Raw genomic sequence first — 26,250 nt, 5'->3', positions numbered from 1 at the left:
AATAAAGATGTGGCCTTCAAGTTTGATGAAGAATGTTCAGCAGCATTTCAGACACTGAAGGACAAGCTCACTACTGCACCTATGATGATTGCACCAGACTGGAATAAAGACTTTGAGCTAATGTGCGATGCCAGTGATTATGCCATAGGAGCAGTTCTAGGAAAGAGACACGACAAGGTCTTTCATGCCATCTATTATGCTAGCAGGGTTCTGAATGAAGCACAGTTGAATTATGCCACCACGAAAAAGGAAATGCTAGCTGTTGTTTTTGCCTTGGAGAAGTTCAGGTCATACTTGATAGGATCGAAGGTCACCATTTTCACAGATCATGCTGCCATCAAGCACCTGCTCGCCAAAACAGACTCGAAGCCAAGGTTGATTAGATGGGTCCTCTTATTGCAAGAGTTTGACATCGCCATCAAGGATAAGAGAGGATCTGAGAATGTGGTAGCCGATCACTTATCTCGGTTAAAGAATGAAGAAGTCACCAAGGAAGAGCCAGAGGTAAGAGATGAATTTCCTTATGAGTTTCTTTTGCAGGTTACCACCAGACCGTGGTTTGCGGACATGGCAAACTACAAAGCCACGGGAGTCATTCCAGAGGAGTATACTTGGAGTCAGAGGAAGAAATTTCTACAAGATGCACGCTTCTATGTGTGGGATGACCCCCATTTGTTCAAAGCAGGAGTAGATAATGTATTGAGAAGATGTGTCACAAAGGAAGAAGCACGGAGCATTCTTTGGCACTGTCACAATTCATCATACGGCGGACATCACAGCGGGGACAGAACAACAACAAAAGTGCTACAATCAGGTTTTTTCTGGCCCTCTCTTTTTAAAGATGCTTACGAGTTTGTGCGTTGTTGTGATAGATGCCAGAGAACAGGGGGGATATCGCGAAGAAATGAGATGCCTTTGCAGAACATCATGGAAGTGGAAATCTTTGACTGTTGGGGCATAGACTTCATGGGACCCCTGCCTTCGTCATATGGAAATATTTACATCTTGGTAGCAGTGGATTATGTCTCCAAGTGGGTGGAGGCTATAGCTACGCCGAAGGACGATGCCAGGGTAGTAATCAAGTTTCTAAAGAAGAACATTTTCTCCCGCTTCGGAGTCCCACGAGCCTTGATTAGCGATGGAGGAACGAACTTCTGCAACAACAAGTTGAAGAAAGTCCTGGAGCACTATAATGTCCGACATAAGGTGGCCACACCTTATCATCCTCAGATGAATGGCCAAGCAGAAATCTCTAACAGGGAGCTCAAGCGAATCCTGGAGAAGACAGTTGCATCATCCAAAAAGGATTGGGCCTTGAAGCTCGATGATACTCTCTGGGCCTATAGGACAGCGTTCAAGACCCGCATCAGCTTATCTCCATTTCAGCTAGTGTATGGAAAGTCATGCCATTTACCAGTGGAGCTGGAGCACAAAGCATATTGGGCTCTCCGGTAGCTTAACTTTGACAACAACGCATGCGGGGAAAAGAGGAAATTACAGCTTCAGGAGTTAGAGGAGATGAGACTGAATGCCTATGAATCGTCCAAGATTTACAAGGAAAAAATGAAGCCATATCATGATAAGAAGTTGTAGAGGAGAGAATTCCAGCCAGGGCAGTAGGTATTGCTCTTTAACTCAAGGCTAAGGCTGTTCCCAAGTAAGCTGAAGTCCAAGTGGTCAGGGCCGTTTATCATAAAAGAAGTTAGACCTCATGGAGCAGTGGAATTGGTGGACCCTAGAGAAGGGAGCTTCGAGAAGAAATGGATCGTCAATGGCCAGCGCTTAAAGCCGTATAACGGAGGACAACTAGAGCGATTGACGACCATCATCTATTTGAATGATCCTTGAGAAAGCTTACTGTCTAGCTAAAGACAATAAATTAAGCGCTGGTTGGGAGGCAACCCAACATTTATTGTAAAAATGTAGTGCCTTTATTTTTCAAAAAAAAAAAAAGCCCAACAGGTGAAGTTAGCAAAAGAAGGGGTACCAATAGCAAAACCCAAGTGGGCTGCACGAAGACCCATGCTAAGCGCCTAGGTAAGATTTTGAATTTTGAATTTTAAATCTGAGGGGCAACTAAGGGACGTTTTCCTTTTAAACTATTTGATTTAGTAACCACCCTTATTTCTGTCTTTATTATCTTTACTCATACTTACAAATTGAGAAGTATTTAATAAAGAGCAATAAAGTCCCTGCGGAAACGATACTCGGACTTCCGAGTTATACTACTTGAGAGCGATTTGGTGCACTTGCCAAAGTCTCAACAGAATCATAGTTTTCCGTTGTGCATAGTTTTTGCACTCCCTATTATGCAACAGAAACGCAATTCCATAGTGTATTTCAAGGATAGATAATTTTGAAACCACTTGGTTACCCTGTTTACAGAACACAAATTGATAGTCACATGTGTCAATAGAGAGAATATGTTCAATCTTTCCTTGTGACACATGCATAGTTTATGGAATAAGCATATCTTAGTTATACATATAAGATTCACTATAAGGGAGTTGATGGGACTAGTAACACAACCATAATAGCTTCCCGAGTGGCTCAAATTAAGCGGTATGAGAAAGTTCCTTCCTATAGTGAGGAGGCACTCCAGAAAGTTGTGGCTAAGCAACCTGTGTCAGTTTCCATTGATGCAAATAATGGACATTTCATGTTTTATTCGGGTGGGATTTACACAGGAGAATGTGGAACTGACCTAGACCATGGTGTTACTGCAATTGGTTATGGCACAACTAATGAAACTAACTATGGGATAGTGAAGAATTCATGGGGCACAGGTTGGGGTGAGAAAGGATACATAAGGATGCAGCGAGGTATAACTGCTAAGCAATGCAAGCATGGTTTGTGCAGAATTGCCTTGGATTCATCTTATCCAACAACTTAAATAGTTCAATTATGCAAATTGTGTTTCATGTTTGCTCTATAGTTTGAAAGTTTGTTAAATTGTTATCACTCCTCACACAATAACAATATCCACCTAACACTCTCCACTCCATTTTTTATTTATTTATTATTTTACTTATCCTCTAATCACTTTATCAATCAATTCAATCCTATTAATAATTTTTTTTGTGTTATCGTCTCTTATCTTTTATAAGTGTTTATATTTATAGATAAAAATATTTGCAATCCAGTGTGATTCAATTTTGGTGATTGAACGTATTGATAAATATATTACTAGTTGGTATCGTCATTCCAACTTTTATTATCAGAATAAAGAAACGAAAATATTTAATAAATAATAAAAGTATTATATATTATTATATGTAACTAATAAACATTATAATACAAATAAATTAAGTAATTGTGATTTGATTTGATTTCATAAATACTGACTGTGAATTGTACCGAACTGCTCAGTTGAACAGCACATGATACATCGTCTTCAACGATTGATGATGAAAGACATTAAGTTAGAATCAACAAGATTTAGCATAATTGATAGATAGTTGAGTTCTTAATAATATTGTTAAGGGTTTAATTTTTGACCATATATACCTCCGTCCCTAAAATTATAAGACTCTTTTACGTAATTCACAACCTTCAAGAAAGTTAGTCAATTTAGTTAGTAACATTAAATTCTTTATAGATTTATAATATTTTTTTAAAATTACCCTTCAAATTCTTTATACCAATTCTTTATAGATTTATATTATTGTATGATAGTCTATTTTTTTTCTATCCTTACACGAGAGAGAGAGAGAGAGAGAGAGAGAGAGAGAGAGAGAGAGAGAGAGAGAGAGAGAGAGAGAGAGAGAGAGAGAGAGAGAGAGAGAGAGAGAGAGAGAGAGAGAGAGAGAGAGAATTCATTTAATACATAAAGCATTTAGTATAAAATAATCAAGGGTCTTTTAGACAAAAAATAATTAACATAAAAGACAACTTCAAAAGAGTCTTACAAAAAGAAAACAAGTCTTATATTTAGGGACAAAATTAGTATATGAAGAATACTTTATTGGAAGACTCAAAGCTCACTTCAATTATCTCTACATTTGAAAAGAAATTAGTCTCGGACTATGGTTGGAGAGGGGAGATATCCTCAGCTCACACCAAAAAAGAAATTAAGTTAGAATATTATGTCAAATTTGGGAAGCTTAAGTATGAAATTGGTCATTATAAGTTTATCCTTTTTTATTTTTTGTCTTTGCATAATTTTTATTTTTCAAGTCTTAGTTCCTTTAAATTTATGTTTTTTTATTTGTAGTCTCTATCAAGAGTCATAGTTACAAAATTTGTTAACAATGACATCATTGTGCACCATGTGAGCAAAAAATGTCATCATCAATGCCCTATCATAAAGAAAAGCCATTCTATCGATGCAACGTCAACAGTAATAGTAGTGTCACGCTTATAGTGATATTATAAGGACTAAAAATAAAAAAAAAATTATAGGGACTAAAATAAGAAACTTGTGGAAACTAAAAGTGGAAAAAAAAACTTACAGAGATCAAAATTAAAAAAAAAAGAATCACACAACTGAAAAATGAAAAAAATGGAGTAACAGAAAAAAAAAGTGACATATTTATAGACAAAAATAAATATTTAAGCCTTAAATATCATGTATGATTTAATATAAAAGGAATATAAAATAAAAAATGAATTAATTAAAAGATTTATTTATGACAAAATTCATAATTGATTAAAAATATAACGATATTAGACCAGGTTGGGACAACCTAAAGAATAATCTAGAACTTGTCCTCAAAATTCATTTGATATATTTTCTTACACCTAAACCCATAAAAAACCCTTGAATTGAACACCTTAATCGGTGAACGGACATCTTATAATTACATTAAAGAAATATAAAAAAGTGACTTACCTTACATTTTGCACACATCTTAAAAGCAATAATTCAACTAACAATAAATAAAAACAATTAACTCATTTTCAATGTATTTTTAGTTATTAGGATTAATCTCATGTAAACTCTATTAAATAGAGAATGAGATGTTTATAAGTTTTAGTATTTAACAAAAAAAGGTGAAAAAAGTGTTTTAAGAAATATACTGTTGCTTAGTTTTATTATTTTCTTTTAAAAAGTTTTAGGATTATCCTTATAAATTCTTATTTCTAACACCAAATAAGTTGTTTACCTAAGTAAATTTGATCTGAAATCTTTTAAGCAAGATAACGGGTTTAAATTTTCTTGATAAAAAAATATACTTGAAAGAAAAGATCCTAATAACATAACATTGATGACAACTGTGTTTTTTCAAAATATATTTGGTATTATAAATGATAGAATGACATTAATAATGATTATAATCGACATGAAGATGCAACGATAAAGTATCTGTTATACTTAACACTAACATTTCCCTCGTACATGTAATCCAAATGTGAGACTCTTTGATATTATGAAGGACAAAAGTAGACTCAAAATACAACACATTACTAATAGTCTAATGATACAATATGTTGCATCTAATTGAATTAGCAAGTTAAAATATTTGTTTGATTGCTCAAATATTGCAACACATTAATTAGTAGTAGTATAATAGAAGACAGATAGTATAATAGTACAGGATGAGGCATCAAGGCAGAGGCAACGACACCTCTCTCTCAGATAAATACTTATACTAAATTAAGTGCCAAATTTTATAATATCAGCTAGCTGTGCATCTTTTCTTCTTCTTTTGTTTTGTTTCTCTTTTCTTATTATCAATTAAGTCTTCTAAAAATTAGTCAAATGTCAATATTTAACCTTCAAATAAATATATTTGGAACAAAATTCCCACGCTTGGTTAGCCCCTCTTTTGATTTCTAAGACAGAAGCAAGAGATATATATATTCTACACAGCAAACTTACATAGTTGGGGTCGTCCGATAGAAAACAAAACTTCATTCTGATTCTGGTTAAAAAAATTCTCACTCCTATATATACCATTCGAAACATTGCATTCAGAGCACACCAATTACCTAATTTCCAAACACAAAACTCAATATACAAACTATTAATCAAGATTGATACATTGTTGAGAAAAGACATGGGTTCCATGGGCAAAAAGCAGCACATTTTAGCTCTTGTGCTCCTTCTCTCAATCTGCACTTCCCAAGTAATGTCCCGCAACCTCCATGAGGCATCCATGTCCGAAAGACATGAGCAGTGGATGAAGAAATATGGGAAGGTATATAAGGATGCTGCAGAGAAGCAAAAACGTTTACTGATATTCAAGGATAATGTTGAATTCATTGAATCCTTCAATGCTGCCGGGAACAAACCTTACAAGCTTAGCATCAATCACCTAGCTGACCAAACCAATGAGGAATTTGTGGCTTCCCATAATGGATACAAATACAAGGGATCACATTCACAAACACCATTCAAGTATGGAAACGTTACTGATATTCCTACTGCAGTGGATTGGAGGCAAAATGGAGCTGTTACTGCAGTCAAGGACCAAGGCCAATGTGGTAATCAAGTAACAGAGAACTTTTATTTATTTTTTTATCAGTAGGAATCAAAGACAGGTACCAGGGAGTTTACAATAACTCACGTACCTTGCTCAATCATCTGAGCTAGACCACCTGGATTAACACAAAGAAAATGAACCATAAATTAAAGTGATACTATTTTCTTTTGTATATATCATTGTCATGATGGCATTAATTAATATTGGTTAATTTGTAAATGAATTAAACAGGTAGCTGCTGGGCATTTTCAACAGTTGCTGCAACAGAAGGTATCTACCAGATAAGTACAGGTATGCTAATGTCCCTTTCAGAGCAAGAGTTAGTGGATTGCGACAGCGTGGATCATGGTTGTGATGGAGGTCTCATGGAAGATGGGTTTGAATTCATTATTAAAAATGGTGGAATCAGCAGTGAGGCAAACTACCCTTACACAGCAGTTGATGGAACTTGTGATGCAAGCAAAGAGGCTTCTCCAGCAGCTCAAATAAAGGGCTATGAAACAGTACCTGCTAACAGTGAGGAGGCACTGCAGCAAGCAGTTGCAAACCAACCAGTGTCGGTTTCCATTGATGCTGGAGGATCTGGTTTCCAATTCTACTCAAGTGGGGTTTTCACAGGACAATGTGGGACTCAGCTAGACCATGGTGTTACTGTTGTTGGTTATGGTACCACTGATGATGGTACTCATGAGTATTGGATAGTGAAGAACTCATGGGGCACACAATGGGGTGAAGAAGGATACATAAGAATGCAACGAGGCATAGATGCCCAAGAAGGCCTTTGTGGCATTGCCATGGATGCCTCGTACCCAACTGCTTAGAAATTAAGCCTTCTAACGATAATTTGTGTTTCAAATTTACTTTATTTTGCATTCTCATCGGTGCATGTAATATTTTCGATTTTTCAAACACTAATTTACTTGATATATTATTACATCTACGCATGATCTGAGCTTTGCCTTGGTGTCTCTTTTCCTTCAATTTTATCTTTATGCTTGTACAAGCAGTACTTACTGCCTTTGTAGACATATCTAGAGGGTTTGTCTAATCGATCTCAAGTAGAAAATGAGATTAAACGTCATTTTAAATGATCAATAGAATGTTGACAATAACCAATTACAAGTTATGTTATTAGTAGAAATTATTAAACCTCTGCTACATACCCTGAACCTATAAGTGGAATCACTTTCCAACCAAATACTATTCCACTGATGTTGTCTAGCTATATCAATGGCTTTGAGTACTGCCATCAGTTCAGCAGTGAAGGTGAAAAGACTCCCAAGTGAAACCCAAACCCTCCAAGGAAGCTCCCTTGATCATCTTTGAACAAGCCTGCACTTGCTGCAACACCCGGAGAGCCCTGCGCAGCTCCATCCGTATTGACCTTGATCCAACCAGAAGCTGGAGCCATTCATGAGACTTGTTTAATGTTAGCAGCTTTACCAGCATGTCTCAGAATATGAAAAAATTTAAGAATACCAAACTCATGCATATTCAATCGCAATCATTCCTTTGGAGAAATTTCTAGAAAGCGCAACGGCCATAGATACATTAAGCTGAATTGCTATTTTGGAAGCCACACCATTCTCAAAACGAATTTGGTTTCTGCTATGCCAAAGAAACCAAATCACATTAATAATCCCTGCAGCTACTACATATCCAAGACCTGAGAGCTTAAGTCTTGCTTACAAGCAGACAATAAGCTAATAGGCAATGACAAGTCTAAGCTAACCTTCAATGCACTACTCAGCCATTGCCAAACCTCAACAACATACTGACATGAAAAAAGCGATCTCTAAGAAAATGAGCCCAAGTCTCATGAGAAGTGTACATCATACAACAAAGATTAAGCATGACAGCCTTATTTATATCTTTGAGTGGCCTAATTCCCAATCCACCTGAAGAAATGGGAGCACAAACTTCTTTCCAAGAAACACTAACAAGTTTCTTTATTTGGCATGTTTGAAAAATAAAAGCTAAGTCAGTTTTTTTATATCCCTTTTACAATCGTAATAAAAATATTGACTAAGGTATTCATGACTTCTCTCATTTTACTGACTCAGACCCAATTCAAAAGGAACTTTGATGTGTTTAGATGTAAGAAAATAGAGCTTCCGCCGAGGTCTATCGTATCATTTGAAACACTTGCTTAGAGATTTGGTGCATAGTATGCAACGAGCAGACCACACCAGTTGCACTTGCAGCATACACCATGTCAATGATGAACCTCTACGCAAATTCATGGAGAGATTTGCTACAGTTTCAGTTAAAATCCGAGATCTATATCTTGGTTTAGCCCTACATTCTATGATAACTGCCTTGAAGTCAGGATAATTTGCAGACAGCTTATGAAAGAAACGACCTGGAAGCATGAACGAGTTGCAGGCTAAGGCTGTTGGATATATTCAAATAGAGGAGTTATCCGAGTTTAGCAACAAGATGAGATCGGGAGAATAGAAGAAAAGTCAAGTAGGAAAGATCATTTCAGGCCCAACCAAGACAAGAAATTAAGAAATCACAGAAGGGGCCTAAGTACGGATATTATACAGTTTATACTCCTTCGAATGAAAATCGGGCAAGGGTGTTGGAAGAGGCATTTAATGTTGAGTTGTTGTCATCACCACCTCCATCCAGACCGTCGGTTGGGTAGATCACAGACCAAACAATGACTGTAGCATCAGAATTATGGTCACATCACAGAGGAATGATGGACTCGAAATGACAAAATTGAAGAGTTAATCCAAAGAGGCGCACTCAACCAATATATCCAATGCAGCAATGCTTGTTATGGTGGAAAATGGATCATAACAATAACCCTCTATCCCCTGCCTTGTTGGATAAAAGTCATAAAACTCTTAACCTTGAATATTAAAATAGTATGTGAACAAGGTAGTAAGAACAAATTATACAAATATAAATTTGACTAGCAAAAATATTAGTTTAAATTACTCGTAGGTTTTTAAACTATTTTTTTAATTAGGTCTTTGATCATATATATTCAAATTATCATTTTGTAGCAGTTTTAAGCCATAAAAAAGTAACTCCATATACTGATTAATTTACAACAAAACATCAATCGTGTAAAACTTTTTCTTGCATGGAAGCACATTTGTGAAACATAATTAGAGATTGAATATTTAAATTTCCATGCATCAACAATTGGAAAACTAAGGAAATGCTAAACAATATCACATATAGCAGAGGATTTTAATCAAGAAGTTGGGTACCAGGTAGGGGTGGGAATAGGCCAGGCTGACCTATAGGGGCCTACGACCTGACCTACATAAAGTCTGGCCTGAACTAGCATATTTTATAAAAAAGATAGTCTCAGGCCTTTTAATTTTTAAAGTCTGGCCTATTCCCACCCCTAGTACCAGGCATCCATGGCAATGCCCCATAGGCCTTCTTGGGCATTTATGCCTTGTTCCATTCTTATGTATCCATTTTCACCCCATCGTGTGCCCCATGAATTTTTTACTGTGATACCCTCTACCCCTCACATAATAAGAAATTAGAATTAATTAAAAGTTATTAAAACATATTTAAATACAAGTCTTTCAAAAGGATAAAAGGTTCACATTCACTTTTCTAACATCTTAATAAAATTTGTCCAAATAAATAATAAATTATCTCGGCTCAAAACAAGGTCGTCCATGACTTCATGCAATTAATATAGAAACCTATACCCTAATGTCACATCCTATCAGAGTATTGTGTTCTCGTGTCCTCTAACATGAGGTTCTTCATAGTCATTCACCTAATCATCTGCTCCCACGAATACAAAGTTCGAGATCATCAGAGGATCCAAACACAAATAGCACATGGGGAGTGAGTTATCACATTCCTAACTAATAGAGAGAAACAAGACAGCATGTAGGTATAAATATCATATAAACAAAATACAACTTACTTAAGCATAGCTCACATTATTTCACCAATTTGTCACACAACATCACATCACAACACCACACGTCTCATTCGTTTTCACAATATTCACGTACTCAATGATCAAAACACAATATCACTAAATCAATCAATGTCGATCAATACACAAGCGTTATGCAACATATACACTAAAACTCAATCCTATATGCAATGTGGTACCATGTCCAAATTTTATTTTTGAAAATTGTACCATCCAAAATTTAAATTTTTATGTATTTTATCACCATTGGTGAAAGATGTATTATTTTGACTTTTGACATCAGTTGTAATTATTATCACCAATGTAGAAAGTAATTTTTTACATCAGTTATAACCACAATCGATGTAGATAGATCGAATTGATTGGATCATGTAGGAACAAGGTTCAAGTCTACGGTTTGTTAGGATGCCTCAGATACATATATCATTGCATTTCTATTTGACACCTATCATTAATTAGCAACAACTCATCTCACTGTGACCTTCTCTTGAATTCTTTAAAAAATTTCACTTCATCCCTGTTGGGCCAGAGAACCCATCACTATCTCAGTTGTGCTACCGGAGGCTTTGGGGAAGTTGAAATATGAAAGCACTCACCTTAGGGTTACTACTTAGATGCTTTCAGCAATTATCTACTCCACACTTGGCAACCCAACGTTTACCGTGGCTGGGCACGATAACTGGCACACCAAAGGTGAGTCCTTCCCAATATTCTTGTACTAGGGAAATGTCTTCTTAATGCTCTCATGCCCACACCAGATATGGACCCATTTATCTCACAACATTCTAAACCCAGCTTATGTACCGCTTTAATGGGCGAACAATCCAACCCTTGGAACATACAACACTCCAAGGTGGCGAAGAGCTGACATCGAGGTGCTAAACCTTCTCGTCAATGTGAGCTTTGGGGAAGATTAGCCTATTATCCCTAGAGTAACTTTTACCCATTGAGTGACAATCCTTCCACTTAGCATCGTTGGATCACTAAGGCCGACTTTCATCTCTCTTGACGGATGATAGTAAAATGCACAAAAGTCATTTTTACATCGTTTTGTTACCAAGGTGATGAAAACATGCTCAAAAGTAAAAAAAAATGGGATGATAAAATTTATAAAAATGTTTAAAGTTGGATACTAAAATTCGTGAAAAAGAAAATTTAGTGATAAAAATTGTAAAATTATAAAAGTTAATAATAAAATTCACAAAAGTAAAATTTAAGTGGTAAAATTTATAAAAATAATAAAAATTTGATGATAAAATTTACAATTAAGTAAAAAAAATATCACTTAAAATAACATACAAATCCAAAATATGGAGTAATATTACAAATATAAAAAGTTACCTGATTAATTATTCAGAACGTTAGAAATAATGAACTAAGTAAATATCTATTTATACATCACAACTGCCGTAGTAAAATAGACTATCACGCGCAAAAAAATAAAATAAAATACGACCAGAGGTAACAGCGTTTAATTACCACCGATAATTGGAGACTTTAATGAATATTTTTTGTTTTGTTTTGGATAAGCAATTGCATATATAATTAATTGGTTGAGAAAAACGTACTACAGTAAACAAACATTTTACAGCTATACATCGACCAAATAGGTGTTAAAAATATTTTTAACTAGTTGGAAGAATAGTGGGCATATATAATTGTAATTATATTAACATGTATAATTATAATTATAATTATAAAATTTAATTACATAAAAATATATATTCCGTGTAACAAACAAGCTAAAAATGCATATATACACGTGCAATTATTAACATTATATTGACTATTGTGTATAGAATATTTCATCAATTAAACATTGACTATGTATATTGAATAACTCCTGGTTATTGTTGACATGAATTTACAGAGATTGTTGTTGACATCAAGATACAAAGACATATGCGTTAGGCCAGTGGCATGCTTATTATAATCTTGATTGTATAGCATACTGATCAGCAATAACATTTTTCTTGTCATTTAACATCGAAAAGTGAGATTCTTTGACGAATCTGAAGGTGGGAAAGAGAATGCATATGAAAGGACAAAAAGTTGCATCTCAAAAGTCAAAATGCAACATTTTATTTTTATTTAGTCTTTCTTTTTATTAGTACAAATGAAAGTTTGAAAAAAAAAGAAAGGAAAAAAAAAGAAAAAAAAAGCTTCAAGTCCCACATCGCTCAAGATAAATACTTGAATAGTGTTTCACTCTCTATATATAGAGAACTCATTTCTTCCTTTTTCCTTGCCCCAGTTGAGAAATATTTCCTCAACTTTTCTTTCTCCCTCCCATATTTCAGCCGATGCATTTCCGGCAAACTTTTCTCTCTTTCTTTCTGTCGCTCTAAAATTTTGGTTGCCTTTAAGAGTGACTTTCTAAGTCATATTTTTCGGTTGCCTTTAAGAGTGACTTTCTGGGTCATATTTTTCGGTTGCCTTTTAGAGTGACTTTCTAAGTCATATTTTTCGGTTGGTTTTAAGAGTGACTTTTTAAGTCACATTTTCCGGTTGCCTTTTAGAGTGACTTTTCAAGTCATATTTTCAGGTGGCTTTAGAGTGACTTTTCAAGTCATACAAGAGGGTGTAATTCTAGAAAAGGTTCCCTCAGTGCAGTGGGAATCTTATACAGTGATTTGGGCTGTTTTATCCTAGGGACGTCGTGGTTGATAGTCTACTTGCACAATTTTTGGCAGTGCCACGAAACGTCTTAAAGAAAGCGACATTGTTTGTGACTAAGCCAGTAATTTTTCGGTTTGCCATAAACTTTTGTTACAACAATTTTAAGACGGTTTCGGTTCTGCTATGGCTACCGTAGATATTACTGGCTCGAACAGCAATGACCTCAACAAACCTTTTAGGTTTGAAGGGTATAATTTCAAACGTTGGCAACAAAAGATGATGTTATATTTAACTATGAGAAAAGTTGTCTATGTTTTGAACACTGATATTCCGGTGGTATTTGAGGATGCTGAGAAGGAAGTGAAGGATAAAATGACTATGGAATTAGCTCTCTGGAATGAAAATGATTATCTATGCAAGAATTTCATTTTGAATGGGTTAGCTGATGATCTCTATGATTATTATAGCCCATATAAGTCTGCCAAATTAGTTTGGCTGGCTTTGGAAAAGAAGTATGATACTGAGGAAGCTGGGACTAAAAAGTATGCTGTTAGCCGCTACCTCAAGTATCAAATGACTGATGATAAATCAGTATAGTCTCAATCCCATGAGATACAGAAAATTGCTCATGATATCATATCAGAGGGTATGACATTGGATGAGCAATTTCAGGTTGCTGTCATCATAGACAAATTGCCTTATGGCTGGAAGGATTTCAAAAACCTTCTCAGACACAAGACCAAAGAATTCTCTTTGGAGTCTCTGATCACATGTCTACGCATTGAGGAAGAGGCACGCAGACAAGATAAAAAAGATGAAGTGTTGGTTGTGTCTCACAACAACACTAAAAGGAAGAACACAGGTGCAGTTCTGAAGCCTATTGGCAAAAACTTTAAGAATCAAAACCGCAATGTGAGCAATACCTCCAACCGCAACAAGAACCCCCCAAGGGTCCAACATGCTAGACAACATCCACCTGCTAAGAATAATCCCGGTGAGCCATTCCTCTGCTACAATTGTGGCAAACCGGGACATATGGCACGTAAATGCAGAAATCCTTCAATGACAGGTGCTCCCCAGGCTAATATGACTCAAGAGCCATACATAGTTGTGATAACAGAAATCAATATGATTGGAGGATCAGATGGATGGTGGGTAGACACTGGCGCCTCCCGCCATGTCTGCTATGATCGTGCTATGTTTAAAACATACACGAATGTTGAAAATAAGAAAGTGTTGTTGGGTGATTCCCACACCACTACTGTTGCTGGAACTGGAGATGTTGAACTGAAGTTTACCTCTGGAAAGACTTTGATTCTCAAAGATGTGATGCATACTCCAGAGATGAGAAAGAATCTGGTTTCTGGTTTTCTTTTAAACAAGGCTGGGTTTACTCAGACCATAGGTGCAGATTTATTTACTTTGACGAAGAATGGGGTATTTGTAGGAAAAGGGTACGCCACTGATGGCATGTTCAAATTGAATCTTGATATTAATAAAGTTTCTCCTTCTGCTTACATGCTGTGTGATTTTAATATCTGGCATTCTAGACTTTGTCATATAAATAGTCGTTGCATATCTAATATGAGTAACTTAGGTTTTATTCCAAAGCTATCTTCAAATCACTTTGAAAAATGTGTTTTTTGCAGTCAATCTAAAATAACTAAGAAATCACATAAATCAGTAGTTAAATAATCTGAGCCATTGGATTTAATACATTCTGATATATGTGAATTTGATGGAACGTTGACCAGAAATGGAAAACGATATTTTATCACTTTTATTGATGACTGCTCTGATTATACATATGTATATCTTATGAAAAATAAAAGTGAAGCGCTTGACATGTTTAAGTTATTTGTAACAGAAATTGAAAATCAATTCAATAAGAAAATTAAGAAACTTCGAAGTGATAGAGGCACAAAGTATGATTCCAGTTTGTTTAATGAGTTTTATAATTTGCATGGAATCATACATGAAACGACTGCTCCATATTCACCTGAAATGAACGGTAAAGCTGAAAGAAAGAACAGAACTTTTACAGAATTAGTTGTAGCTACTATGTTGAGTTCTAGTGCAACATCTTTTTGGTGGGGCGAAATTTTGTTAACTGTTTGTTATGTGCTAAATAGAATTCCCAAATCAAAAAGTAAGACATCTCCCTATGAGATATTAAAGAAAAGACAACCAAATTTGTCTTATTTGAGAACTTGGGGATGTCTGGCCTATGTAAGGATCCCAGATCCTAAGAGGGTTAAACTTGCAAGTAGAGCCTATGAATGTGTGTTCATTGGTTATGCTATTAATAGCAAAGCGTATAGGTTTTATGACCTAAACGCAAAAGTGATCATAGAGTCAAATGATGCTGATTTTTATGAAAATAAATTTCCTTTTAAATTAAGGGATAGTGGGGGTACTTCATCCAATTATCTTCCTGCTATTAGTAGTGAAAATCTTGCACAACCAAAACCAGATATAGAGCCTCGAAGAGGTAAGAGAGCAAGAATTGCTAAAGATTATGGGCCCGATTATATGGCTTATACATTAGAGGAGGATCCATCAAACCTCCAAGAAGCTTTGTCTTTTTTGGATGCTGACTTGTGGCAAGAAGCCATTAATGATGAGATGGATTCTTTAGAATCTGACAAGACATGGCATTTAGTAGACTTGCCTCCGGGTTGCAAACCAATTGGTTGTAAATGGATCTTGAAAAAGAAACTAAAACCTGATGGTACTGTGGATAAATACAAGGCTCGCCTTGTAGCCAAGGGTTTTAGGCAAAGAGAGAATGTGGATTTCTTCGACACCTTTTCACCAGTCACTAGAATAACATCTATTCGGGTGCTAATATCTCTTGCTGCTATTCACAGTCTAGTGGTACACCAAATGGATGTTAAAACTGCTTTTTTAAATGGTGAATTGGAAGAGGAAATCTATATGGAACAACCTGAAGGGTTTGTGATTCATGGACAAGAAGATAAAGTCTGCAAGTTAGATAAATCTTTGTATGGCCTAAAACAAGCACCTAAGCAGTGGCATGAAAAGTTTGATAACTTAATAGTCTCGAATGGGTTTAAGGTGAATGAAAGTGACAAATGCATTTACTACAAATCTGTAAATAATATTTGCACTATCATATGTGTATATGTCGATGACCTTCTCATATTTGGTTCAAATATTCATGTAGTGAACAATGTGAAATCATTGTTGTGTAACAACTTTGATATGAAAGACCTCGGAGAAGCAAGTGTAATCCTTGGTATTAAGATTACTAGGTCAAAAGAGGGAATTTCTCTGGATCAATCTCACTACATTGAGAAGATCTTAAAGAAATATGACTACTTTGACTGTAAACCTGCTAGTACACCATATGATCCAAGTGTAAAACTGTTTAAGAACACTGGTGAAGGTATATGACAAACTGAGTACGCAAGTATCATTGGCAGCCTTAGGTATGCCACTGATTGTACTTGACCCGACATAGCCTATGTTGTGGGATTATTATGCAGGTTTACCAGTAGACCTAGTATGGAGCACTGGCACGCTATTGAAAGGGTAATGAGGTACCTTAAAAGAACCATAAATCTTGGATTACATTATAAAAGGTTTCCCGCTGTACTTGAAGGATACAACGATGCAGATTGGAACACTCTTTCAGATGATTCCAAAGCAACCAGCGGCTATATATTTAGCATAGCTGGTGGGGCTGTTTCTTGGAAGTCAAAGAAATAGACTATCTTAGCTCAGTCCACTATGGAATCTGAGATGATAGCACTAGCAACTGCTAGTGAGGAAGCAAGTTGGCTAAGAAGCTTACTTGCAGAGATTCCTTTATGGGAAAGACCGATACCAGCTGTGTTGATCCATTGTGATAGTACCGCAGCTATTGCAAAAATTGAGAACCGTTATTACAATGGTAAGAAACGACAGATACGTCGTAAGCACAACACTGTTAGAGAATTACTCTCAATAGGAGCTGTTAGAGTGGATCACGTACGCACTGATGATAATTTAGCAGATCCTTTGACGAAAGGATTAGCTAGAGAGAAAGTCCATAACACTTCTAAAAGAATGGGACTATTGCCCTTACTGCGATGATCATTCATGATGGTAACCCGACCTATATGACTGGAGATCCCAAGAACTAGGTTCAATGGGTAATAACAAGTTATGAAGTGATATGAGATGAACATGCTGTTATAAGTGAAAGCAGCATGATTCCTGAAGTAACAAGAGGATGAGTTATGAAAAAAATTCATAATTCTTAATGAGATTTATGCTCTACATTGAGTGGAGTACCTAGGCTACAAGAGTACTCTTGATAGACTCACCTATGTGAATGTTGAAGTGGGGGCCGCTTCATATGAAATTTTGGGCAAAAATTTCTTGAGCGTTCACTATACCGGGATAGACGTGCATGGCCTTTAACGCACGGGCTTTATAGAATACACCTATGAAAAGGTTGTGTGTGGTTTGATGTCGGAGATAGAGTTCAAGACTTCGAGTCACTCTAGTAAAATCTGAATCTTACTCACTATGCAAAGGTTCAAGTTGTATGACACCTTTGTTTATGCACAATTTTATGATATCCTCGAAAATCTTCTTTTCAAATTTCAAGTGGGGGATTGTTAGTACAAATGAAAGTTTGAAAAAAAAAGAAAGGAAAAAAAAAAGAAAAAAAAGCTTCAAGTCCCACATCGCTCAGGATAAACACTTGAATAGTGTTTCACTCTCTATATATAGAGAGCTCATTTCTTCCTTTTTCCTTGCCCCAGTTGAGAAACATTTCCTCAACTTTTCTTTCTCCCTCCCATATTTCAGCCGATGCATTTTCGGCAAACTTCTCTCTCTTTCTTTCTGTCGCTCTAAAATTTTGGTTGCCTTTAAGAGTGACTTTCTAAGTAATATTTTTCGGTTGCCTTTCAGAGTGACTTTCTAAGTCATATTTTTCGGTTGATTTTAAGAGTGACTTTTTAAGTCACATTTTCCGGTTGCCTTTTAGAGTGACTTTTCAAGTCATACAACAGGGTGTAATTCTAGAAAAGGTTCCCTCAGTGCAGTGGGAATCTTATACAGTGATCTGGGCTGTTTTATCCTGGGGACGTTGTGGTTGATAGTCTGCTTGCACAATTTTTGCCAGTGCCACGAAACGTCTTAAAGAAAGCGACATTGTCCGTGACTCAGCCAGTAATTTTTCGATTTGCCATAAACTTTTGTTACAACACTTTTTATAGTTGGTTTGGATGATTTCATGGACTGCATTGCGAGATGCATTAATGGTATTACAATGAACATATTAACCAATACCCATTATACCAAAACAGGCATTAGAAGTAGTCTAATAGTGCAATACGTGGCATCTAAAGTAACAACTAACAACAAACAAATGTAATTTGCCAAGGCAGGGAACTGAATCAGAAAGCAACCAAGTAAAAATATTCAGATTAAAAATTCCATGGATCACATAAAGTCTATGATCTCTATATAAATCACCAGATTCATTCCATACAATTAATGCATGCATGCAATTTAAATTTCTCTTCTCAATATAAAACAATCTCACGAAGCCTTCTCTTCCAAAACCCACTAACCTTTTGTTGATAAGAAATGGCTTTCACCAGCAAAATACAGCAAAACTTAGCCCTATTCCTTCTCCTTTCAATTGAGATTTCCCAAGTAATGTCCCGCAAACTTCATGAAACATCCTTGAGAGAAGAACATGAAAATTGGATTGCACGATATGGACAAGTGTATAAGGTTGCAGCAGAGAAGGAAACGTTTCAGATATTCAAGGAAAATGTGGAGTTCATTGAATCTTTCAATGCTGCAGCCAACAAACCTTACAAGCTTGGAGTTAATCTCTTTGCTGACCTTACACTTGAAGAATTCAAGGATTTCCGTTTTGGACTCAAGAAGACCCATGAGTTTAGCATAACACCATTTAAGTATGAAAACGTGACTGATATTCCTGAAGCTCTAGACTGGAGGGAAAAAGGAGCCGTTACTCCAATCAAAGACCAAGGTCAATGTGGTAAGATCAAGAAGATCATATAAGTACTTTTTTGTGCTCCATCACATTATCATTACTGGCTTTCCTCGGATTAATTATGTGTGTCTTTTGAAATATTTCTGAATCTCGAATTATTTAATTTGTCACCTTAATATTTTTATTTATTAATTTATCAACTTACAATATATTAATTACTCCTTTTTACTATGTATTTACTGCCACAATACATTTATGGAATAAACATATCTTAGTGATACATATAAGATTCATATAAAATAAATTAGAATAATAAAAAGTAAACTACATCAACACCTCTTGAGATTTGTGTAATTATATAAATATCTTTTATTTTTTTAATCATTACATGTATCTTTTTGGTAGAATATGTCAATGTAAGACTTAAAGAGATATTAATGTTTTCAAACTTAATGGGTTAGGGTAGGAAAAAAATATAAAGTTATGTGTAATTTTATCAAAGTTTATCGAGAATTATTTATACTTAATTCATTCTATATATAATCAATCATTTCCTTATATAAGATGTATGCATTATCTTAAACAATAGATAAAATGAGTTTATTATTTAAATCGTATAGTTTTGGGACTAAAAATACTTTAACTTTATAACTTTTAAGCTATAAACAAATATTCTTTAGAGAAAGATTAATTTTAAAAAATATATTTGTAAGGATGATAATTTAAGTAATTCAAATTACAAATGAAAGTTGAGTTTAGAAAAAAGGTTAATTATTCACAATAATATTCAAATACTCACTGAGAGCTGTTCTTTTTAATGTATCTATTATCTTTATACAAACAAGGCCCCTGCCATGGATGATGTAACGTTTTTTGCTTACGTGTCGTCCATTTAGGCTCCCAAATTCTCACCCAAAAACGTCTTAATCATGGTACAGTGTTAAAAACTTTAATTATTAATTATTAATTATTAAAATATTATTAATATTACTATTATTATCAATATTTGACACCCACCCGATACATTTACGTTTCCAATGTGCCGCATAGTTATCGATGCACTAATTTTGTTTCCAAGGCTTTTGCATTTTTTCAACATTCGTTTCATTTTGAATTTTGCTTCTGACCCCTCTCTGTTTCCCATTGCTTCTCAACTCTCCATTTCCCATTTTCCTTCCTCTCCATTCTTCTGAACCCTCTGTTCCTTTCCATTGTTCTGGATTCTTTTCTCTCCTATCATGCTGCGTTTTCTTTTTTCATTTGGTTGGTTTGGCTGAAAAACCGAAAGGCTGTTGCTTGGTAAAGCCGTTGTTTTCTCTCCCATGAGGAAAATCCAAAGGTTGAAGCTTTTTGGCTTGGTTTGGTAGTTCTTTGCTTGGTTGGACCGAAAAATGATTTCTGGGTTCTTTTCTATCCTATCCTTCTGTGTGATGTATTTGATTTCTCCTTTGATTTGTGGTTTTGAGGGTCCAAAAAATTGTATTTTTTGTGTTCCTCGGGCTTATTTGATCGTGGCTGACACAAAAGTTTTTTTGCAACACAAAAGCTTCAATTTTTTTTGCGTCTTTTTTCTTTGTTTTGTGTTATGACTTTTTGCAGGACAAAAGCTTAAATATTTTTGGGTGTTCTGCCTTTATTTTGTTTTCTGACTTCTCGCAATACAAAAGTTTAAATGCTTTTGTGTTCGTGAACCTTCTCCAACGTGCTCATTGTTTCCTATACCTAGCTTTTTGTGTTTTCGTCCTTTTTTGGTGGTCTAATGGTTCAATATATTTTTGGCATGCTGATTTTTTTATGAATGCAGAGAAGGTGAAAGAACATATTAAAGCTGCGATTTTTATCTCAAAAACTCCATGAGTACAGGTTCGTAAATACAAAAGCTTAAATTTTTTTAGGTGTTTTACTTTTATTTTATTTTTTGACTTCTCGCAATACAAAAGTTTAAACTTTTTTGTGTTCCTGAGCCTTCTCCAACGTGCTCATTGCTTTACCATCTTTAACTTTTCTATATACTGACTGCACTTGCACTATGTTCTTGGCCGAGAACAACAAACAATCCGAGAACGACAACTCTCAGAAAGAAAACCAATCATAGGTATCCCCCAACCGTAACTACAGGTTTGTTTTCTATACCATTTCTTCCCCATTTCTTCATTTGTTAGTTTTGAGTTTGTTTTCATCTTTATCTTTCGGTGCCTATTTTGGTGTTGTGACTTTCTGAAACAAACATGCATAAATCTTTTTTTGTTTGGAAGTGCTTTTCATCTTAGATATGCATCATTCGATAAATCTCTTTTAGGTTTTATGAAAACTTGAAATATAAAAGGTTAAATCTTTGTTGTCCATTGGTCATTTTTTGTTGAAATGATTTTTTTTTTGTTTTTAGTCCGTTTACACCTTTGTTTTCCATCATTTGTTTGTTGTGCTGCCTTCTTTGGTCTTTTGTTTGTTGTGGGATGAAGAGGAGTCCAGTTGTTAAAAAACCAAACTAAGATCAGTTCGTTTTCTATCATTTTTGTTTTCAAAAAGCAGATGTTATGGGATGAAGAGGAGTCCAGTTGAATATTGAAGTCCAAAATCCATGACCTTTTTTCAATTGTTTGTTGCCAAAAAATTTATGTAACTCTTTTTTGTATTTAATTTTTGGATGTCGTTATTTAATTCCCTTGGGGAAGGAGACAATATTTTATAGTTGTTTACATTTTATCAACAACGTCACCAAAAGAATCATATATTAAAATGTGTTTTCAATAAAACCTTCCATTATTTATTTTTTTTAAAACTAATTACAATTGTATTTTTACTTCACCTAATCACGGTCTCAAAAAAACATAAAATAATTATCAAATCTTTTACTCCTACTTAAGTTAAGACAAAATAATTGTCCATTTTTAAATTTTTGAGAAAGTTGATAGAAATATATCATTATATTTTATTTTAAGAAAATTGAACTTGACACGTATTTATTGTTTTAGATACAATTGTAGATTAATACAATTTTATAATCATTCGATATTAATACGATTATATTATCTGACTAACAAGTACTTGATATGTTTCTAGATTTGTTGAAATTAATTTGAATGAAAAGTTAAACTAAAATAAAGTTAATTCAAATACGTTGCAGTGTTTGTTGTACGTGAATTTTAGTGGTTATGAAAATAGTGATAAATTTACATCTAAAGATGAACTGCGATCATGTATCCACCTAATTTTCTTTTCTAAACAAATCTGTTGGAGTCAGGTAATTTAAATACGTTTATAGTGTTTGAAGTAAGTGAATTTTAATAGTTATAAAAATACAGATAAATTTTCATGTAAAGATGAAGTGTAATCATATATCCACCAAATTCTATTTTTTTTTCTTTCTAAATTATATGTATCTTTTATAGAAGAGAAAATTTTCCCTTTAAATATTAAACGTTATATATTTTATTGAAGTTTAATTAATAAGCATATTTTATTCGTATTTTTGTTAATTTTCATTTCAAATTAATAGGTACTTAACAATCAATTTTAAATATTATGTTAGGATATAGAAATAATCATAATTTTCAAATTAATAACCATATTCTATTAGGATATCGAAATAATCATAATTTAGACGTTGACTTATTCCTAATTAGTAGGTACTTAACAATCAATTTTTTAAAATACTACACTATCAATTTTAACATATTATTCAAATCATTTTCAATTTTGTATTTATTTTTACCGTAATCATTTTTAATTTATTAACATTTAATTAATAAGAATATTTTATTTGTAATTTTGTTAGTTTTCATTTCAAATTAATAGGTACTTAACAATGGATTTTAAATATTTTGTTAGGATATGGAAATTATCATAATTTTTGAATTAATAAGCATATTCTGTTAGGTTTATGCTATGTAATTTTTGTGTGTGTATTGCTTTTTTTAATTTATGGTGGAGGGGATTCAATCAAAAAGAAGAAAAAAATTGCAGTCAACAATTTGAAGGCATGGGCAGACACTACTAATATCTAATTGTAGCCATCTGCATCCCAAAGGTTCTTTCATGTGCCTTCTTCTCATATTTTTATTAATGTTGTAAGATTTCAGTTACTATCTATAACGTTCTATGAATTTGCTCTATAATTTTTGTGTGTGTATTACTTTCTTTAATTTATGGTGGAGAGGATTCAATCAAAAAGAAGAAGAAAAAAATACAGTCAACAATTTGAAGGCACGGACTGACACTACTAATATCTAATTGTAGTAATGTGCATCCCAACTGTTCTTTCATGTGCCTTCTTCTCACATTTTTATTAATGTTGTAAGATTTCAATTACCATTTGTAATGTTCTATGAATTTTAATTGTAGATTAAACGTGGACAAAAAGTTTATACTTTGTAATTTTTGTGTGTGTATTGCTTTCTTTACTTTATGATAGAATGGATTCGATCAAAAAGAAGAGGACAAAAATGCAGTCAACAATTTGAAGGTACGGTCTGACACTACTAATATCTTATTGTAGTCATGTGCATCCTAGAGGTTCTTTCATGTGCATTCTTCTCATATTTTTATTAATGTTGTAAGTTCAATACCTTTGGGTATCAAACAATTTTTTAATTTCTTTTTAATTTTGACTAAATAGTTTATAGTTTGTTTTAATTAATTATAACCTTATTTCGTTGACTTATATTTTTTCTCAAATCTTTTTTTTGTCTCTTGATGTTTCATGACTTAGTGTTTTTTATCTTTCATGACTTAGTGAGGTACATATTATCCAATCATGTAATCGTTTGATTCACATATTTTTATTGTGCATCATTTATTTTATTCTAAATAATATCAAACAATATATAATATTAACATGTTATCTTAAAATCATACTTTATTACCTATATGTAACTCAATATTAATTATTCTAACTTTTCAATACTCAAATAGGAGTATGAGCCGTGCATCTTCACGGACCAAAGTCTAGTTTTGGAACAAGATTATCTCTGATATAAAAGACACATGTAGAAAATTAAAAAATACAATTAAAATTCATAGTCATTGTATATATTGAAACGATTTGGATCATGTTCATGCTAATTTTGTTTGAAAAACTAGGGAGCTGCTGGGCATTTTCAACCGTGGCAGCAACTGAGGGCATCCACCAAATAACTACAGGAAACCTGGTCTCCCTCTAAGAGCAAGAGCTAGTGTCTTGTGACACAAAAGGTGTAGACCAAGGTTGTGAAGGGGTTTATATGGAAGATGGGTTTGAATTCATTATTAAAAATGGTGGAATCACCACTAAGGCTAACTACCCCTACAAGGGAGTTAATGGGACTTGTAACACAACCATAGCAGCTTCCACAGTGGCTCAAATTAAGGGGTATGAGACAGTTCCTTCCTATAGTGAGGAGGCACTCCAGAAAGCTGTGGCTAACCAACCTGTGTCAGTTTCCATTGATGCAAATAATGGTCATTTCATGTTTTATGCTGGTGGGATTTACACGGGAGAATGTGGAACTGACCTAGACCATGGCGTTACTGCAGTTGGTTATGGCACAACTAATGAAACTGACTATTGGATAGTGAAGAATTCATGGGGCACAGGTTGGGATGAGAAAGGATTCATAAGGATGCAGCGAGGTATAACTGTCAAGCATGGTTTGTGTGGAGTTGCCTTGGATTCATCTTATCCAACGACTTAAATAGTTCAATTATGCAAATTGTGTTTCATGTTTGCTTTATAGTTTGAAAGTGTGTTATCACTCCTCACACAATAACAATATCCACTTAACACTCTACATTCTATTATTTATTTATTTATTATTTTACTTATCCTCCAATCACTTTATTAATCAATTCAATCCTATCAATCATTTTTCTTTTGATAGGTTATTTTCTCGTATCTTTTTTAAGTGTTTATATTTATACTTAAAGAATATTTGCGATCTAGTATGATTTAATTTTGGTTATTTAATGTATTGATAAATATATTACTAGTTGGTATCGTCATTGCAACTTTTATTATCAGAATAAAGAAATAAAATATTTCAATAAATAATATAAATATTATATATCATTATATGTAACTAATAAATATTGTAATATAAATAAATTAAATAATTGTGGTTTGATTTGGTTTCATAGATACCGACTATGAATTGATCCGAGTGCTTAGTTTAACAACACATGATACATAGCCTTCAAGGATTGATAATGGAAGAATATTGTAATGGACTTAATTTCTCATCATATACTGTTTTTAAAATTATAAGACTTTTTTACCTAATTTACATGCTTCAAGAAAGTTAGTCAATTTTGTTACTAACATTAAATTCTTTATCAATTTATATTATTTTTCTAAAATTACTCTTCAAGTTATTGAGACTCTCATCTTTCTCTTTCTAATTAATTATTTTCTACCTAATCAATTAATGTATGTCAGGCTATTTTTTTTCTATCCTTACAAGAGAGAGAGAATTCTTTTAATACATATAGCATTTAGTATAAAATAATTAAGAGTATTTTAGAAAAAAAATAATTAATATAAAAGACAACTGATAACTGCTAAATAATTGTGAATTAATAGTAGTTAAATAGTCAAATTTTGACTTAAAATTAATTATTTAGCAGTTATTTATAATTAAAAGTTAAAAAAATTAATTAAATTGAATTTCTGGTTGCAGATACGAAAAATGAGGATACATTAAGCAACAATGGCAACAGGAAGGAAGAGAAAGAGGAAATTCTGAAGCAGACCCAGTCCAACAGTGGCGCTAAGCGAGCAACTAACGGCAGGCGCTAAGCGTGGCGTTAAGCACGAAGGAGCAGAAACCATTACGCGCGCTAAGCCCAGCTAGGCGCCCAGCGCGCGATCCAACAGAAGCACAGGCTAAGCCTGCATGGCGCGTCCAGCGCGCGATCTGAACGCGCTAAGCGTGAGGTGTGGCGCTGAGCGCGACTACGAAGGCCCACAAGCCCACTTCAGCAACCATAAATAGAGAGCCAATCCCAAGGAAACATTACCTCGTCTCAGAGCACTATTCTCAATACTGCCTGAGCTTTCCTTCCTCTCTTATTATTTTTTGTTTTATTATCCCCATTCTTTCCTTCACCCCCGATTGTAAGCCCTCAATGACCATGAGTGGCTAATCCCCTAGTTAGGGCCTGGCAGGCCTAAAAAGCCAACGATGTACGATGTGCTTCAAGAGTTATCAATGCAAAAGGAATTTATTTCAGGTTTTTCCGTTCTAATTCTTTTCTTGTTATCTTGCATTCGTTCTTAGATTTCTTTTGGGTTTTATTCGCTCGGGAGAGGGTATTTCCCA

General features: G+C 34.2%; 1 protein-coding gene and 1 pseudogene across 1 annotated transcript; both read left to right on the top strand.

Annotated features, from left to right (window-relative positions):
* Nucleotides 1-5,951: 5,951 nt before the first annotated feature.
* On the top strand, nt 5,952-7,369 carry LOC114414223 (zingipain-2-like). Its single transcript, XM_028378527.1, has 2 exons — nt 5,952-6,426; nt 6,657-7,369. The coding sequence occupies exons 1-2, from the start codon at nt 6,000-6,002 to the stop codon at nt 7,244-7,246; spliced, it is 1,017 nt and encodes a 338-aa protein (XP_028234328.1). The 5' UTR covers nt 5,952-5,999; the 3' UTR covers nt 7,247-7,369.
* An 11,207-nt stretch (nt 7,370-18,576) lies between these two features.
* Nucleotides 18,577-24,756, top strand: LOC114417078 (annotated as a pseudogene).
* The last annotated feature ends 1,494 nt before the right edge of the window (nt 24,757-26,250 follow it).

The sequence above is a fragment of the Glycine soja genome, chromosome 6, assembly GCF_004193775.1.
Source record: "Glycine soja cultivar W05 chromosome 6, ASM419377v2, whole genome shotgun sequence".
NCBI classification, from domain to species: Eukaryota; Viridiplantae; Streptophyta; class Magnoliopsida; order Fabales; family Fabaceae; genus Glycine; species Glycine soja.
The sequence above is the reverse complement of the archived record's forward strand: the minus strand, read 5'-3'. Positions and strand labels throughout refer to the sequence as shown.